At 46.0% G+C, this 18,323-nt stretch overlaps 1 protein-coding gene across 1 annotated transcript; it reads right to left on the bottom strand.

The window, feature by feature from the left end:
- Positions 1-14,486, bottom strand: LOC119391888 (uncharacterized). Its single transcript, XM_049415433.1, has 4 exons — positions 14,440-14,486; positions 6,250-6,273; positions 2,471-2,564; positions 1-1,210 (listed from the first exon to the last, which is right to left on the bottom strand). Exons 1-4 carry the CDS (start codon positions 14,484-14,486, stop codon positions 86-88), a joined length of 1,290 nt encoding a protein of 429 aa, XP_049271390.1. The 3' UTR covers positions 1-85.
- Between the last annotated feature and the right edge of the window lie 3,837 nt (positions 14,487-18,323).

Below are 18,323 nucleotides of genomic sequence, written 5' to 3'. Positions count from 1 at the left end.
AACTCTTTTGCAAGCCCAATTTATTCTTTACTGCAGCAGTTGTAACATGAACCTGAATTCTTCAACGAAGTACTGTGCCAGCAATTTATTTCAGCTCTTCAAAAGGGTCCACTCTGCGGTTAAGGTCGAGCAGTTGGTTGACAAAGTCCACATCTTCGTACAGGTCAGCCATTCCAGTGAGGAGGGACAGTAGCTTGTCGGGAGCCATGTCTATCTGTTGGGCACATTCTGTGACTGCTGGTGGTGTGGCAGAGCCAAATGACCCGAATGGCAGTTTTGCCTCTGTTCTCCGGCCGTCCTTGTTATAGAAGAGCGTGAAGACAGGATTGCGGTTGAGCTCATCCAGTTTACAGTAGACGCCTGCCGTAGGGCCATGACCGTTGCTGCGTGCCACCAGAGTCCTAAAGTCGTAGAGAAGATTTCGTTTCTCCGAGTAACTGAGTGCGCTCTGAAAGGCACCGCCTACGTACAGAACGTTGTCCCACGTCTTGCTGCTCCCCATGCGGGTTTCAGTCACCCGCCAGAGCACGTAGCCTTCGCCCAAAGCCTCGTAGCAGTACTCCTTGGTGGACTTGGCCGTGTGAGACTGGACAAAGTGGCCAGTGTGTGGAGCGCAGCCATCATCCATGACCACGACTGGAAAGCCCACGTGGTATCCCGGATCCAGCAGGACCAGACCCCGGCGAGTGCCCGCCAGCACTCTCAGAGCCACCAGCACATGCTCCTTGACACTGGACGCATCGTCTGGCGGGTCGTGGCTGCAGTAAGATGCCACATCAGGGATCCACTCTTCGCAAGAGACCAAGAAAGGCTGTGCATAGGGAAACTGCTGCTCCATGGCATGACAGAGGTGCAGGCTCAAGCCGACACATGACAAGCCTTCCTCGAACACTTCAGCAGGGTAGTTTCGGAGGAAAGTTGCCAGGCTGGTGGTGCTGCCTTCACGGTAGTCCTTGTAAAAGCGCAACAGGTTGCCCAGGGTGTTGTAGTGCCTGTGTCGCAGTTCCTTGCACAGAAGCTGTCCCAGTTGAGCCAAGAAAGCCTCCAGGTCTGCAGTTGTGTCAAAGGTCAATGGAGCGCCACTGATCGGGGCCCAGTAAGGCCGTGGCAGAAGTCGTGACTCTTCAGCATGGGGCTTTTCGGGGGTTCCACCCCCTACAGTATGCTTCACATTCCGGTTCAAAGGCTGCTCTGGCAGATGGTCGTTCACCTGAAAATAATTAATGGGTTTCTTAGCTCCCAACAACGATACAAGATACAGGGGTGCTGAAAAAATAATAAGAAAAAGGACCCAAAGAATGCACAAAACTCTTCATGCCTTCAGTACCAAACAAGACACAGTCAAATTTAAGCAGTAGATCTAGAGAAGATGTGCCACGCCAACAGGTGCTCATGTTGAGGCTATATGATGGCGGGGACGAATACATGTTAATCTTAATTTTCAGTGTTCTTGATAAGTTTCATGAAATACTGATGTATTAACAAGTGAAGCTCAATACGCCAAATCAGTTCTGCAGAAGCAAGCAAGGCAAATAAATGTTTGCTGTTAATTCCATCGAATTACTGGAGATTTCTCGTGACAGAATGAACGTATGAACTCTAGTGGTCTCCAGACCATCTTGTGCATGGGCAGCATTGTTTTACTCTTACCCTTCATTTGAAATAATTTTCAATCACTGAAGTTTCAGCTTCCATGATGTGAGTAAAATAATTTAGTTAAGTTCCATTACTTTTGCTTTACAAAAATGTTCAGGACTGATCTCGCTTATGGCCAAAATGATTTATTTGGCAGACAACAGCATTTTGATATTCATAAGCGCCTGTGCTGGAGCTATGGAGCTAGATGGAACATTTTAATGGAATAAGCAGTGCTGAAAAACTGACAAGAAGATGGGAGTATGCGATGCTCTTGTCTTGTAAACTTTGCAGAGTTACTTATTCCACCAAGTATGTAGGAAGTTTGAGGTCATTCAAGCGGTTTGTACCCGTTATTGGGCAACACTAAGTGTCACTGCCTGCTTTATTCAATTATACAACACTTGGGTTATACAAAAGTTTTCAGTGGTGCTCTCAAGTTGTACAACTGGGTGTTCCACTGCACAAGATTTCTATTAGCTTGTTGAAAAGGTCCGTTGATATTCCCTTTGAGTTACCGTCCTCAATGTCATTACATTGTGCCTTTAAATATTCTTTCTCATCTATCGAAGTTTGTTTTGGGAACTTGGCAGTTAGTAACATTGCCTGTGATGTGACCCTCTCAGCTTTGGCCACGCTTCTTTCTCGTGCTATGCTACTTCTATAGGAGTCATTTTTTTTTATTCTCCTTTCTCAGAATGACTTTCTGGCTTCCTTAGTAGATAATATTTGTTTTCTCAGATCACTCTAAAGCTCATTCGGTGCCCTATCTAAAAGATCCATATGTTTCAAAAATATCGGCTGACCAGATAAGTGTTGCCTTTGATGAACATACCGTTTGGGCCGCTTCATGGTTGCTGGCTGAGTAGTCATCCCAGGGAAGGAAGAGCAGAGTCCCACACCGAAAAATACCCACAAGGCCAACCAACCTGAAATGCATTGAGGAAGGACAAAAATCAATTCACAAGATTGAAGCACATGGTACAAACAATGATGGGAAGGCCTGCACTCTCCATGTAGACTTTAGAAATTTGCCAAAAGGTCTGGTTCAATGACCATCGAAAAATGCATTCAATTCAGCAGCCATATACAGTGTCACCATTTACAATCCATCCACTGCCACCCGAGCAAATCAGTCATGTGCAACCCAGTGCAGCACATTATGCTGCAAGGACCGAGATCAGCCCCAACCACCGATTTGATTCCCCGGAAGACCACTGATTGCTGCACAAAGCAACAATCTGTGGATTTGTTTTCATAGGCAGCTTGCACCTTAGAGATATCACATAGTGCTATACGATAGCAAAAGAAGCGGATTTTGTGCATAGCACTTCTGCATTGAGCTGGTGCAAGTAACCGGACGTCAAAAATAAAAAGTGCAACAGTTATGCCTGCTTATTCATGTATATAGAAATACAAAAAAAGGCTCGTACCATCGAGGAAGAATTTAGGACAGAACAGAAAAGCGAGTCTTCAGGAAAGGATGCCCTTTTCTGTTCTGTCCTAAATTCTTCCTCAATGGTACAAGTCTTGTATTTCAGTAAGCATGTACCAACTAGCCCAACAAGTTCATTCATTTATTATTGTTTCTACTTTCGTGCGCACAGCATGTGTTCAATGGACATTGCATGCAGGATTACTTTTTTTCTAGACAGTGTGGCTTTCTTGCAGAATTCATCTCATTACCAGATGCTTTGTGCATGCACGTATGCATGTCGCACACATTGTGGTAGCCAGGGGTAAACAATTAATTTTATCTTCAAGGCATCTGCAAACCACTCAAGGCTGTTGTTTGGCATAAATGATAGAAGTGTGCACGGGAGCATCACACTTAATTGGGCTAGTTGGTTCTGCAAGTCGACGATGTATGTGCACTTCGAAGACAAAGAAGAGACCGGACACACACTGCGCAACTTTGGACTTACTTATTAGAAAGAGGGAAGCGTCACATATATACACTGAAGCACGTGACCCAGGGCATGCGCATTACAAATCACTCAGCATTCAAAAACTGCTACTCTTTCTTTGATAATGACAACACCACCATGCTTACACATGAATCTGCGCATTCCAAAATTGATTTGGCTTCCAGTGAGTCTCGCGGATTGATTATGGTTGCAGGATATGACGGCGCACTGATCAAGTTTCAGGGTGCATGAGCACCTTTGGCAGCAAGTTGCTAGATGACCGTAGGAACCATTCTTGACATTATTATTGTGTTCTCTTAAGCGCTCGTTGAGGCAGCGCCCAGTTTGCCCTATGTATACCTTTCCACAAGCAAGTGGAATGTTGTACACTACCTCCTTTTGGCACAGAACAAATCTAATTTTATGGTTCACGTCACAGACTGGTGGCTTACTGAAGGAAGGCTCTCAATTTGCACAGTCTGGATAATTTTTGCGGGGCGGAAAATACAACGTTCACACCGGCCTTTCAAGCACCTTTCTTGATTGTGCGAAATGCGATGAATGTATGGAATGACTGCAACTTTCACATTCCTGCTACTTTTATTGTTGTTTTGTTGACAACAAGATTGCTTCCCTATTCTTTTTACTAACCCTTCGGATACCGACACTAACACATGGTCAGGGTAGCTGACGCCTGTAGACGACCTACCTGTTCTAAAAACATTAAAAAAGCATTATTTAGGCACATGTTAGTGATGCTTCTTTTTACAAGTTTCGAATGAGCCGAGCCATGGGGTGAAATCGGTTTGTTACTCCTTGGCTGACACCCCCAGCAGTCTCGTTATTACGAAACGTGATGCATAAATCCAAAATCTTAATGGAACCATTTTACGGAAGTTTGTTGGTCACCTGCAACGGTGCCAATGTCTGCCTAAAAGCAGTCAACATGCTATCGACATCAAAGTATGTGCCATTAGACATTTTGTCAAAAATGACTAAAAAAAATCGACAAACCTGAATATTTTAAAAACATTGGAAAGTGCAAATGTATCCTTGAGACGCTTGTCTAACTGGTCCAGAAATAGTTCACTCAAAACTGGTGCCAAGCTAGATTCATATGCCACTTCACTGCAGGTAAAGGCACCCGTCCCAGCGTACATATGTAGAGCACAGGTAAAAGGGTAGCAGTGCCAGAAAGCTTGCAGGAGGAATTCCTATTTTATTCTGAAAGCTAATTGCCCCAAACCGGCCAATACTTGCCTCAATGCTCTTGAGCAGGGCAGCTTGAGGAATCGAATAATACAGATCTTTGACATCCATCGACAGAGCGTCAAGGATAATGCCTTCCTGTTTACCAAAGAATTCTACTTCCACTGAATTTTTAACTCTGAAGGGATCTTCGCCCACAAGAAGGTCGAGTATGCTTTGCAGGAAAATAGCTATTTCTTTCTGCTACGTGTTCTCAGATACAATAACCCTGAGGGGGCAACCTGGCTTGTGGGTTTTTGCGCTATAAAATACTTCTGAAGCATCATTCTTACTAGCACTGATTCTCTTGACTAGTCCCGGAAGGTGAAAGCCGTCACATAGCCTTTTCAATTTCTTTTTTAGTTCCCTCAAGGAAACAGTGTCACAGCTGTTGAAAACAGACTTGAGAGCTTCACAGGCTTTTGCTTTGTACAAGCTAACAAGCATAACGGCAGAGCCTCCTTCTCTGTCAGAGTTCAGCAGGCACAACGAGTTCGCTTTCAAATAGGACGCTATCCAAGGTATGGGCTGCGGCAAATAATCAATTTCGCACTTGGTTACAGCACCAACACCACTTAAAGCACGAACAGTTCATCAGCGTCTGTGACGTGAACCATAAAATTAGATTCGTTCAGTGCCAAAAGGACGTAGTGTACAACATTCCACTTTCTTGTGGAAAGGTATACATAGGGCAAACTGGGCATTGCCTTAACGAGCACCTAAGAGAACACAGTAATAATGTCAAGAATGGTTCCTATGGTTATTTAGCAACTCACTGCCAAAGGTGCTCATGCACCCTGAAATTTGATCACTGCACCGTCATATCCCGCAACCATAATCAATCCGCGAGACTCATAGCAGAAGCCAAATCAATTTTGGAATGCGCAGATTCATGTGTAAGCGTAGAGTCATTGTCATTATCAGAGAAAGAGTTCCAGTTTTTGAATGCCGAGTGATTTGTAATGCGCATGCCCTGGATCACGTGCTTCAGTGTATATATGTGATGTTTCCCTCTTTCTAAGAAAGAAGTTGAAAGTTGTGCAGTGTGTGTCCTGTCTCTTCCCGGTCCGCGTCTTCAAAGTGCACCCACATTGTGGACATGGGAACATACCCAGTGAACTTCACCGAGATCAACTGACCTTCGAAAGTCCTCGTAGCTGAGCTTCAACAGAGTACATCTTGAAGCAATCTTTGTTTTAAAAGCCTTTCTTTACTTGGTTTTTCGATATCGCCACTCATTTCGTTCATCTAACTTGTACACTTGCACTGCAAGCGAATGCACATTGACACAACTGTGCCTTGTTTCTTTCTGGGCACATCAAACCCATATCACCTGCATGAAAATGTTTGCCCACTTTTGCTGGTCCTTTGTCACAATGATATATCAGAACACAGCGAAGGCAAGACCCACAATGCTGCAATGTGAAAATGTGCATGTATAAATGCATCAAAGTCTCACCATGATGACAAGTGGAGCCATACTCTGAGTCAAGATGGCCATTCCGACACAAACAGAGATACCAGGGACACGAATGGAGCCAGGTAGTTGCCTTTCAGTTTTAGCTCCTGATCTGAAATATAGCGGAACAATGAAATTCTGCCCTGAAGAAGAGATATGTCACGTTTATTTCATGTAGTTCTGAACAGATCCATTCTGAAGTTACAGAATACTTGTATCCTCACACCACAATAACCGATTCTTCGAGTTGGAATACACACAACCCACACTTTCATAAATTACGCTAGATCTGCAAAAAAAAAAAAAAAAAAAAAAAACCCTCAATGGAACACTCGCCCATGGAAAGCAGTTATGTCATATGGCATTGATCAAACATTAGTGTTATTTTGGTCACGAAAGTAATATTGATGCATTGGAGAAATTGTGGTTGATCTCTCTTCGTAGTAATCGTTCATAACAGAAAGTGCCATCATAGAAGTAGTTGCAGTTGTGTAGGATGTTAATACCAGCGTGCTAATTGTCTTTCCTTTCCCCGAGTGGCAAGCAGTGTTGGTGTGAATGGACCCTTGCTGTGCACAGTTTGTGTATGCCACTTGTTTGAATATAGTGAACTGTGGACTAACCAATCGTTTCAATTTGGGTGTTGGGACATTTAGCTGATGCTAATATGTATAGGTGATCCCTAATGCCACAACAGAATGGTGAATTGCATGCACAGTTGCTTAAGATGGCTGCAAGAAACTACTCTGGCAGCTGACAAAAATCACCTAAGTAGTGATAAAACATTACAGTTGTACAGGGAAATGACACAATGGTCTCGTACATGAAATGATAAAGAACCGCACATTATTACATTTCCTTGATTGATACAAACTGCCTGGCTTAACAGTACAATTTTAGAGAAAGCTGATCCATGTCCAAACATTTACGTGTGGAGGCAAATACTTCAATTCACAAATTTATTTCTCTCAATGTTAGATATGAAAACAGCGCGCAATACTATGTGGTGGCAAGAATCTTCAGATACTTTTTAGAATTAGGTATCCATGGCAATGTGCCTAATGAAATGTTTCTTATCAAACCGGGTCCTTATTGAAGTAGGCAATGTTCTGTTCCAAGACATTTTAAGAAATCAGTATTCCACAGGGAGGTATACTTTGTTGTACTTTTCTTACTTTTCATACACAGTGCGATTATTCAGTATACAATGATGACGTCAAAATAGGATTCAAATCGTTCAACCTCCCAACTTCCTGGTGACAAGTCATCAACGAACAGCTAAAATTGGATTTCACTTAAATACCCTCAAAGCATCCTATTCTCAAAGGGACGCCCATACACAAACTGCACGGAAATTTGTGCAATTAAATGAAAAAAAAAATTGATTTCAGGCATAATTCAGGACAGAAAGCGCACATTTGTTCCACACTGGAAGTGTCTAAAAAAGAAAAAACAAGCGCTTAAAAGAGAAGGTACAGTCACGCACAAAATTTTCAGAGCATGTGCCAAATTGTATCGCTGCACCTTCTGAAGGTTCCATTGCTAACTTTGAAAGCTTGTACTGAGCACACACACACACATCCTTTTATACTATCCAGCCTGCTCGTTTCAACCACGCTCGTATTGAAACATGGGAGACAACGCAAGGTGCCAATTCCTGCAGTCGATTTGAAGCCGATTATGTCGCAACAATAAACACTTCATTTGTAAAACGAGGTATTTTTGTCCCAATATCGTTGCTTCGTGCTTCCACGGCGAGTGCAGAAATGACACATTGTGCTTCATTCCACATATTGCGGTGCTCATGCATTTGAAGAAAGCGAACAAGCAGACTGGAAAGTGGAAAAGGACGGGCGTGTGTAGTACGTGCTTTCGAAGTTAGCTGTGAAATCGGTAGAGGGTGCAGCAACGCAGTTTTGCACACTCCTGTGGTCTTTAGAATTTTCACTCCGACTGCACATTCTAGGAATTTGGTCACAAGCAACAAAACTAGCATTTTCTGAAGTACCAGTTTGAGAGTAGCAGAGGAATAAGTGCACCGTATGAATCTTGCATGCACTTAGCACATTTAGCACATGCCATAGTTAGATAACAATCAGATTTCAGTTGTACTAGCAAGGCAGTATAAGGACAACTACACTTTCTTCTCCTTTTGAGGAGGTGGCGCAAGCACTGCCTCTGACACAGCTGTTCCACTATCACAGTCCACTAAGAGCCACTTTATGCACATTATGCTCCAGCCTCATGGCCACCTGGCCCAGGGTGGATGGCCTTCTCTCATTGGCTGCTCAAGGTGAGCAGCCAACGAGTGACAAGCAGAAGGCCAAACGCGCTTTGCGGGGCAGCTTGAGCGCGAAGTGGCCCTTAGTTGCAGCAAATATTTGGTCCAGGAAATTACTGCACTGATAACGACAGTAAACTAGCCTTGTTAGTCTGAAGAACGAAGTATTTGATGCATGTTTATTTGACAAGATACAAGTTTTGTCTGTAGCCATAAGTTCACAGGAAACTTGCACAGCATACATGAATAATAGCCCAAGCTGTGTTTGGCAATATTAGTGACACAGCAACAAATATACAGGACCGCCCAGAAACTATAAAAACGTTGGAACAAATTTGTGTTTCAATGGACACTGCTATAGCAACTATATTCTTTTTTTTTTTTTGGGAAAGCTAAGTCATTGGGGTCACAATATAAATTGAAGTCGGGCAATTCTGCATAAAAGTAAATGTCATAATGCGAGAGGTCTTGCAAAGGCCCGACTGCACCCACATATTCGTGAATAGGGTCGAGCAATGAAAGGCTTAAACTTAGGAACAAATATCGTGAATGAGTTATCACTGTCGTGTCATACGATTCAAGTCATCGAAAATAACGCGTCACACGGAGCGATTCGAATGGAAACCACGAAAGGGATCTGCAAATGACGTGTTAGTTTAGAGCAGTCAACCATACTAATGCAAGGGGCACGAGTCATGTGCATGGAACAATGAGAGGCAAATTTCAACTCTGCAGCTGAATGTGGCAAATGAATCAAATGGTTAGAAAAAGAAAGATTTTTGTTTATATATACTACGAGCGCAGCATCGCCAGGGATGTTGGATGATTTTGAGGATGTATACTCGTTGCATTCAAGCTGCTAAAGATCAAACGTTCTGGTTTAGGGAACTTGGCTTGCAAAACGAAAATGAGAGCTGCGCTGCAGCAACGAATTATACGAACGGCCGTAAGCGAGCCACGCTGGCAAAAAAGAAAAAAGAAGAAAAAAGCTGCTACAAGGTCGCAAGCTCAGTCGAGTGCCACGTGAGGAGTTCCTGCTGACGTCGCAGCGAGATCGCTGCCAACGCGCAGTTGATAAAGGCCTGCCGATTTGGCATCCGCCCCATGTCCTTGCATTGTTTCCGGTGCCGAAATCCCGCGACAATTCCTAGGAAATCAATATGTACAGTTACACGCGCACGCAGTTACTGCTTGAGAAGGAAACCTTCCCGACAGCGTAAAGGCACTGCGTGAAAAACTGCAATGCGCAGGGAATTCTGGCGATGGATGACCATGTGTCAGTGACCCCACCTCGTAACGCTTCAGACGTTGTTAGGACTTACCCATACAACGGTGCGCTTCGACAGAAAACCAAGGAAAGAAACGGGCGCCTGCTGTTGAGACGGCAGCTCTCCACGCACACCACACACACTGGCGCCAATTATCACTCGCGGTTACAGCACTCCCTTTATACAAAGCGGGCCAGTCCACGTGACCCGCAGACACCCTCTGCGGCTCGTCGCCGATATCGCGTCGCGTCGCCGGGCCGCAGCCACCGCAGCTGTTTCTCGCCAGCCGATGACATCACAAAGCTGACATCATAAAGGCGTGGTCTACGCATGCGCAAGAAGTAGAACAGACGTCAATCGAGAGGACTGAAGCCGATGACATAAAAAAAACTGACATCATGAAGGCGTGGACTGCGTAAGCGAGCGCATGCGCAATGCGAAGAACAATTGGTTCCCTTTTCCTACGGAAGAACACCCTTTATGCCGCAGTACCGACTATCGCCGGTCTCTGCCTGAAGGCTGCGACGCAGCACCGTCGCACTTGGTATTCTTGCATATTCTTGAGTGTATGCATATTCCTGTATACGCGTGTACAAAAAGAACCAGTTAGGGTGCAGTGGCTCGAGCTGAAGCTAGAGTACAAGATGCCGAGACGTGCGCGCTCCGCTTTGAGTGAGAATATCTGCGTCGTCTGCTACGGTGGCCGCCATGTTCAGGCGGACCGCAAAGGCCGCGCAATGTGACGCTTACGCACAACATTGCTATTATGCTGCATTTTCTCTTCATTGCAGCATCAAGAAAATAAGTGTGTGAGCTTCGTTACGCTGTGCGAGTACCGTATGTACTCGTGGAATGGCCGCACACGTGTAAAAGCCACATATTCACCCTCATGTTAGCCGCACCCTTCATTTTTTTTTTTAGAAACTTAGCAGTATTATTCGATGCGTGATGCGAGAATTCCGCGGCTTTTCCCCCCAAACTTCCAAACGGCTTAGCGAAAGTTCGAGGTTGACTAAGAATGTGTGCGCAGAGGTGTGCGTTCCGTGACAAGCACAGCATATCTCCTCCCTTCTGGAGTACGTAACAGACAAGAAAGTACACAGGGCAGCGCTAGTCCTGTGTACTCTCTTGCCCGTGTCTACTTCGCGCTGTGTTTAACTATGATACGCACCAACTGGCTCGCATTCACTCGCTTTTACGTAACAGAGGCGTGAACCAGTGGCTACGCAATTTCGACAGAGCTGCAGCGCGTGAAGGCGAAAGTACATTTCTCCCCACCGTCGCACAACGATGTGCTAGCGTATGCTTCACTATGCGCAAAAAAAAAAAGGAAAATAAAAAAAACGACTCTTTTCATTTGTTCACTTCTCCTGTACACTCCGTTTCATACATCAGGTGCAACGCTGTGCAAGCTATGCAGGAAGTTCGGTCAGCAAGATATGTGCGAGAACGCGCGTCTCGCCCATGGCTTTCGTCGTTCTAAACGCTTGTGCGAGCCGCGCGTGATGCGTCGCGACGGGCTGCAAACGAAACACCAAAAGTGAAAACAAAGACGCTATGCGGTCCAGAACAACTTATTCACAACCGTATAACGGTGTTTGTTTATATCTGGGGAACGAAGTATCCGCATTTATTACTGCGCCTAAAGACGAAAAGAAATCGCATTTCGGTTGGTAAAGTCAATGGACTATTTCTTGATGCGAACGCATCTACTGCAAGAAATCCCGCTAGCCTTCACAGCGTTGCACCTGATGTGTGAAACGGAGTATATATATATTAATATATGCTTTGCGAAGTAGACGACGTGCAACACGAAAACTTTTTATTAATCCGACGTTTCAGCCGGGGACCGGCCTTCATCAGGGAACACACAATACAGAAATGCGCTCTTTTTAAGCAGACACGTGGTATAAGGGGCCCCTAACATGTGATCTATCACTGTCACACAGTAATCACTGCAGTAAGGCGAGTTATGCACGGTGACAACAACAGGTAATTGCAAAGGCGTGTAAACGTATCTGAAGAATAGGGGCTTACATGAAACAGATCGCGTGACTAATAATTTGAAAGCCGTAACAAAATCTACAAACAAAAATACAATTCTGCGAGCGCATATAAAAAAAAAAAGCGCTTGAACACGACAAGATGCGTCACTAAACAATTGAAGGGGTGAGAACAGCAACAACAAAGGGCAAAGAAAAGCGATGCTACGAAAGCGTGCAGCAAAACTCTGCGTATACAGTGATTATTATTAGATTGTGATGATACTAGAACTTAGTTCCGCGCCGAAAGAAACGTCAGCTTGCCTGGATTTTCATTTATGCCCGATGAGACAGCGTTGAACTTGTGGATGAGGAATGACTCGCGAATTTCTCTATCATGGTCTATGTTATTGCCCCTCATTCCTTTCAATATACCCCACAAAATTTCCTGATTAACGTTGTCGTACGCCCCAGTGATGTCTAGAAAAGCCATGTACAAGGGCCTATTTTCTATTTTAGATATTTCTATACACTGAGTGAGAACAAACAGGTTATCTTCTAACCGCCTGTCGACTCGAAATCCATTCTCGTTGTCCATTCTCGAAATCCATTGTCGACTCGAAATCCAAAATATCGTTGTGTTCTGCCCACTTTTCTATTTTCATTTTTACTGCTTGCATGGCCAACCTGTATAGTACCGATGTAATGGTTAGTGGTCTATACGAGCGAATGTTATCCTTTTCTCCCTTGCCTTTATAGATTAAGTTAATTCTACCTTTTCGCCAACTATCCGGTATTTGCCTGCCCTTTAAGCATTTTTCTACAGCTTTCAGCAGTGCTTCTTTAGTGCTATTTCCTAGTTCGTTAATGAGGCTAACGGGAATCCCATCTAAACCCGCGGCAGTGCGCTTTGGAATTTTTCCTTCAGCTTTTTTCCAATTGAAATTCTCCAGCACTAGCTCTTCCTCGGTTGCTCTCTCCGCCACACTTTTACTCACCGGGGAAATCCCCTGGACGCTCTTTTTAAACGAATCGGCTGTTACGTCTTTCGAATGTAACCTAGCGCTTCGTACCCTTCCAATTGATTTCCACCTTCATCGAGAATATGTTGTTGCGTTGTGACAGACTTCCTACCTAGCGCCTTTATGTGGCTCCAAAATACCCTAGGTGCGGCCTCCTTTTTTTCGTGAATCTCTGTCACCCAGCGTTCACTTTCGCCTTTCATTTTTGCCTCGACCAATTTCTGTACAATGGATTTTTTCTCTAGATATATTTCCCATATTTCGTTGACTTCGTCCTGCGGTCGCTTGTCCTTTTTTGCCCTTCTATGATTCCGTGATGCTTCACGCCGCTTCTCGATCGCTTCCCGGATTTCCTTGTTCCACCAACTTTTTGGCTTCCTCTTTCCTTTCCAGCAAATAGTTTTCTTCTCTCTCCCTATCTCTTTCGTCATTAGATCTAATAGCTCACTGTACTCCCAGTCCTTGCCTGGTATTTTGCCTACTTCTTCCTCGACTCTTGTGGCTATATTTATTATTTGTTTGTCATTTAAATACGAGGTGCCAGACTTTGATTCTATGCTCTCATTTCCAGTTTTATATCCCATTTGTAATGTTATTCGTTTATGATCACTATCCAAGCTTTTAATCCCTTCCTCGTCTATTCTCATTTCTCTCAGTTTGTGATAAATTCCTTCAGACATGAGACAATAATCAATACTTGACTGTTTGTTTCCGACTTCCCACGTGATCTGGCCGTCACATTTAGGCCCCGTGTTAACCATCTCCAGACTATGTTGCTCGCAGAGATCTAGTAATAACTTCCCATTGGTGTCTGAATATCCGTCAAGGTCGTGTATGTGGGCATTCATGTCCCCTAGAAGGATGATTTCCGCCCCATTACCAAATTCCTTAATATCCTCACTCATGCAATCCACTATCTCCTGATTCTTTTCTCTGCAGTTATTTCCCGTCCACAAGTAGGCAACCCCTAGCCACGTTTTCTTTCCACCTACTGTGCCCAAAACCCAGAGGTGCTCTGAACACGTCTGTTTCACTCTTACCCATTTGGCGCCGCGGTGAATTAGCATTCCTACACCCCCACCTTTCCTTTCTGATATGATCCTGTTGTACCCTTCCCAAACATAATTTTCAATATGTGGTGGATCTTCCAAGTCTCTAAGGTGTGTTTCTGTAACCGCATAAACGCCTATCTGTTCTTTGTTTAACTGCTCCTCAATCTCTAACCATTTTGCCTTTTTTCTGCCACCCTGCATGTTTATGTAACTTATTGCAATACGCGCCTTATCCCTTTTTCTTTTACCTTTTTTCTGGTTTTTCCCAATACTACCTGTCAAAGAGTCCTGGCTGTTTTCCCTGTTACTAGCTACCCCGGACTCTGAAGGGCCCGCGTGCCCCCCCAAAAAAGCTACTGCGTGTCCTGCCAGCCGCCAGCCCACCTCATGACCAAGCCTCTTATCGAAGTGAATTCTGTCTCTTTGGAAACCGCCCCACCTGTGCACCTCCCTGTTGATATCCACTACCTCGAAACCCTTCTCTCGACTAATTCGCCATACGTCTTTGTTTGCGTCGACAACCGCTCTTTGCAAGTTGATATTGCGCACTGGCACTTCCGGTATTGTGCATACTACAATTTTCACCTGGGGGACACGCTGCGCATATTATCGACCCCTTTCACCAAGGTCATCGCTAGTCCTGACGATTCTTCATTGAACACGTCATTTAGCCCAGCCGCAATTACCACGAGGTTACGTCTGTGAGCTTTAGCTGCGAGTTTTTCACTCGCTTGCCTCATGACTGTCCCCAGCGTATGTCCTGGGAATGTGCCTATCGAGACTCTCTTATCTCCTTTCACCCTTTCTTTGATTGCCTCTGCGCATCGGGCTAAATTTGAGTCACCGGCAATAATGACCCGCTCAGACATTCCTTCTGTATCCTGCATCTGGCTGCTGTCTGGGTGACTAGCGTGAGTCACGGCTGCGGCTTTGTTCCCTCCCTCCCTCAAAACTACTTCTCGGAAGGTGGGCCCTGTGACCACTGCACCTGCATTTGCCATGCCTGCTGTTCCCTTCGCCTCTCCCGCACGGGGGGTCGTCCAACACCACCTAGACTATTGACAAGGCCCCTCCAGAGAGAGCGTGACGTCACGCTAGTTGCCCACCTGCACGCACCCCGTCCGTCGTCTCCACTCGTTCTCGTTATATCTGCTATGGGCACTTACTGAAAGCAGGTGTTTCTTTTTTTTGTTCCTGCGCGGTCTGCATTTGTTTACGCTTGCCTTTACACCTTACAGGCATCGAACTGTAACAAGAATCAGACATGCATTTGTAGAAGTGGTTTTATTAGGACGAAAGGCTAAAACCGTCCTACCTCATTCCTTGTTCAAGGTTTTGATTTTTCTGTCAGCAGCATTTTTTTTGTGCGGTGCTTTGGATGGTGCAGTAATGCTTTCATTTGGGCCAGTTGGTGCAAATTTGTAACTTGATTCATGGCTGCGCTAAAAACACGGACAAGAGAAGAGACGTACACAGGACGTCTCGCCCGTCCTGTGTTATCCGTGTTTTTAGCGCAGCCATGAATCAAGTTACAACTTTGGATGGTGTCGTTTCGAAGTCTACAAAAGTTGTTCAAAGCGACATTTGTTGCAACACGCACTACAATCCGCACTATAGTCTCAGAGGTATGGCCATTTTCGCAAGTCTTTAGCTCAACATTTTCTAGCAGTGATGTGGAAATGGAGCTGACAATGCCTCGTTGGTTGTTCGACGCGAGGAACCCTTTGCATTTTCTGCCTTGGTGAGCTTTTCGAAAACAAGCGTTGCCACCAGCATCATGTGCACAGTACATGGCTGCGGAAGCTTTAAGCTTCCTCTTGACAAGCTGCCATTCATTGTGTTAGCTTCCACATCTATGTTCCTGCTCTTCAGAACGAGTACGGCGCTGCAAAGTCCTTCCCGACGCTGCGTCGAAATGTGACAGCTTTCTGATGAAGTCAGCCTCGAGGAAGTGGAGTTCGCAGACCTGCGCCAAGCATAACACAGACTTAATTACTTTCTTACGAAACGGGCTAATGGGAACTTTGACACGACCCTGAGTATTTCTGCTCTATTTACCGCACTGCCCTACCTGAAGCGCGACAAAACTACCATCACCGCACACGATACTCGCTCCGTTCAACAGTAACAGAGAAAGAACACCAGCAATGCGACAGAGCCGGTAAAAGAGCAAATTTCAGCAGTTTCTCACCTTGGAGTGTATGCTTGGTGTGAAATCCTTTCGCGGATTGGCTTTTATCCAAGACTTTTTCCGAGCTTCATCCTTGGGGAATGCGAAAACACGCACTTTCGGACCACTGTCATAATTGCCGCGGCATCCGGGAACACAACAACGTCCCATGTCGCACTGATCGAGGTGTAATCACATACTCACAAATGCAACACCAATAAAATTAGACACGTGGCAACAGACGAAGACTCAGAGCAGTGAGATGCAGCACCAAGGCTAACGCAGTCTAACCAGCGAAGCAGGTAGCGAAGAAAGGCAAACCTGTCGTGGCTTGTCCGCCGTTCGGGGTAAAAAAGTGCGCGGGGTCACCAGCACCTACACCTGAGCGACGCGTCCTCGGCCACTGGACAGTAGGACAACTAGCGTGACGTATGCCGTCTGGAGAGAGGGGTATGAACAGGCCTTGTGAATAGTCTAGGTGGTGTTGGGTCGTCGCCCTAATCCTTCCACCGTCACCTGCGTCTTCTTTGTTCTCTTTGACGACCTTCGATAGGCCCTCCTCGGCTGACCGGAGCCTTTCTCCCATGGCCTTCTCTCGCTCTGTCGCCAACGCATTCTCCAGCTCCGAGATTCTCGTCATGAGCCCACTCTGGACAGTAGAGATGGGCAAAGCGGCTCACTTGAGTGAGCGGCTCCGAACGGCTCAGCTCACTTAAGTGAACCGGCTCACTTGAACGGCTCACCGGTTCACGGTTCACCCTAAATCGACGAAGAAAGGGAAAACACTAGGAGGGAGAGGAGGCAAAAAGGAGGCTGCCTTCCCCCTCCTGGAATTTCGCGGCGTGCGCTGGTCGCTGCTGGATGCCTCCGCTCCCCGCACCCCCCCCCCCTTCGCTTTTTCCTTCCATCTTGTTTCTGCGCACGCATGTGCACACGCGAGAAAGCTCATATTTGCTTCTCCGTTTCGCAAGTGTTGTTGTTTTGAGGTTCGTCGTAAACTGCCTGCCGCCGAGCGAGTTCTCGCTCGGTGTTTCTGCGTCGCGAGGGCATGGGCGGGCATGGGGCAGGTGCATCAACCGGAAAAGCAGCAGAAAGTTCATGGCGGCACTTCGGCTTCCGCTAGGCGGGGAACCGGTGTAAAGGGAGAGGGGGCGGACGAGTTGGCGCTACTTAACCTAGCCGGGCGGAAAACGCATGGAGGGGCTTTAGTTTAAGCGTGTTGCCAATGGACGTGCATGGCGTGTCCACGACAGGCGAGGATGCTGCGACTACGTTGATTGTCCCTTCTCCAATGTTGTTGGCTGCGACCACTGTAGCTGCGACTGTTGTGAGCAAGGACAAAAGGGCAGTTGCTCTCTGTCATCCCCAATAGATGGCGTGAAAGCCAGCGTAGCGTTTGTAACGTACCTCTATCAAGGAACGCGAACTCGAACGAAGCGGCTCGACCGGTTCAACGAACAACAGGTTCAACGTGGCTCACTAAGCGAGAGAGAACCGGCTACCGACAATGCACTACTGTACCGCCACCTTAACCCGGCTCATGCGCTCACCGGCTCACCGCTCATCCCCGGCTCTCTGAGCATCTGAGCAGATCGGTTCAGCACGGCTCACTGAACGAGCGAGAACTGCGAGAACCGGGTCTCCCCCTTTCCCAAAGAACCGCCGCTCACTTTTACTGAGCCGCGGATCACCCGCTCTTTTAAAAGAGCCGCTCAAAAGAGCCGCCTCGCTCCTGTGCGACCCATCTCTACTGGACAGCCATCATGTTCTCCATTTTCTCCTCGAGTTCGCATTGTCTGCACTTGGCGTCAGCTTCTTCTGCCTTCTCGTCCGCACAAACTTCCATCTTCCAACCTACCCCGCACCCTGAACATTTTACGGTCTTTTCGACCACCGCTAGGTCTGTTCACTGATACCCACGTATTAGAAAACTGTCACAAATAATCACGGCGTACTAAATACACTACCCTAAGTGAAAAGGAACCACAAAATCAATGAACACGCTACACTTCAAGGCACTTGTGCGTGCACGTGCTCAGTCTACGCGCGGACCTCAGCCACGTGGTGGCAGAAAAAAAAAACACAGTAGAAAGTAATACACAAAAAATATACAAAGTAATAAAAAAGAACATATACAAACTAATAAACCCAATCAGGCTTTACGCTAACGCCTTATAGAAAGCTACAGACAGAGGCAAGCTCAAATGATGCAAATACACTTATCTGTCGCTGTCGTTCCGGAGCTCTCGAAAAACACGTCCATCCTGCCTGACAGCCACCTGGCGCCATATTGAAATGC

This window comes from Rhipicephalus sanguineus, chromosome 4 (assembly GCF_013339695.2).
Source record: "Rhipicephalus sanguineus isolate Rsan-2018 chromosome 4, BIME_Rsan_1.4, whole genome shotgun sequence".
In the NCBI taxonomy this organism is placed as follows: Eukaryota; Metazoa; Arthropoda; class Arachnida; order Ixodida; family Ixodidae; genus Rhipicephalus; species Rhipicephalus sanguineus.
The sequence above is the reverse complement of the archived record's forward strand: the minus strand, read 5'-3'. Positions and strand labels throughout refer to the sequence as shown.

What these genes read in the sequence shown, in the direction of transcription:
- LOC119391888 (XM_049415433.1), bottom strand. Translation starts at nt 14,486, where the DNA reads ATGACCTTGGTGAAAGGGGTCGATAATATGCGCAGCGTGTCCCCCAG. An exon ending in ATGCGCAGCGTGTCCCCCAG is followed by an intron (nt 6,274 to 14,439) that starts GTGAAAATTGTA and finishes ATCTTGACTCAG; the next exon opens with AGTATGGCTCCACTTGTCAT. An exon ending in ACCATGAAGCGGCCCAAACG is followed by an intron (nt 1,211 to 2,470) that starts GTATGTTCATCA and finishes AATTATTTTCAG; the next exon opens with GTGAACGACCATCTGCCAGA.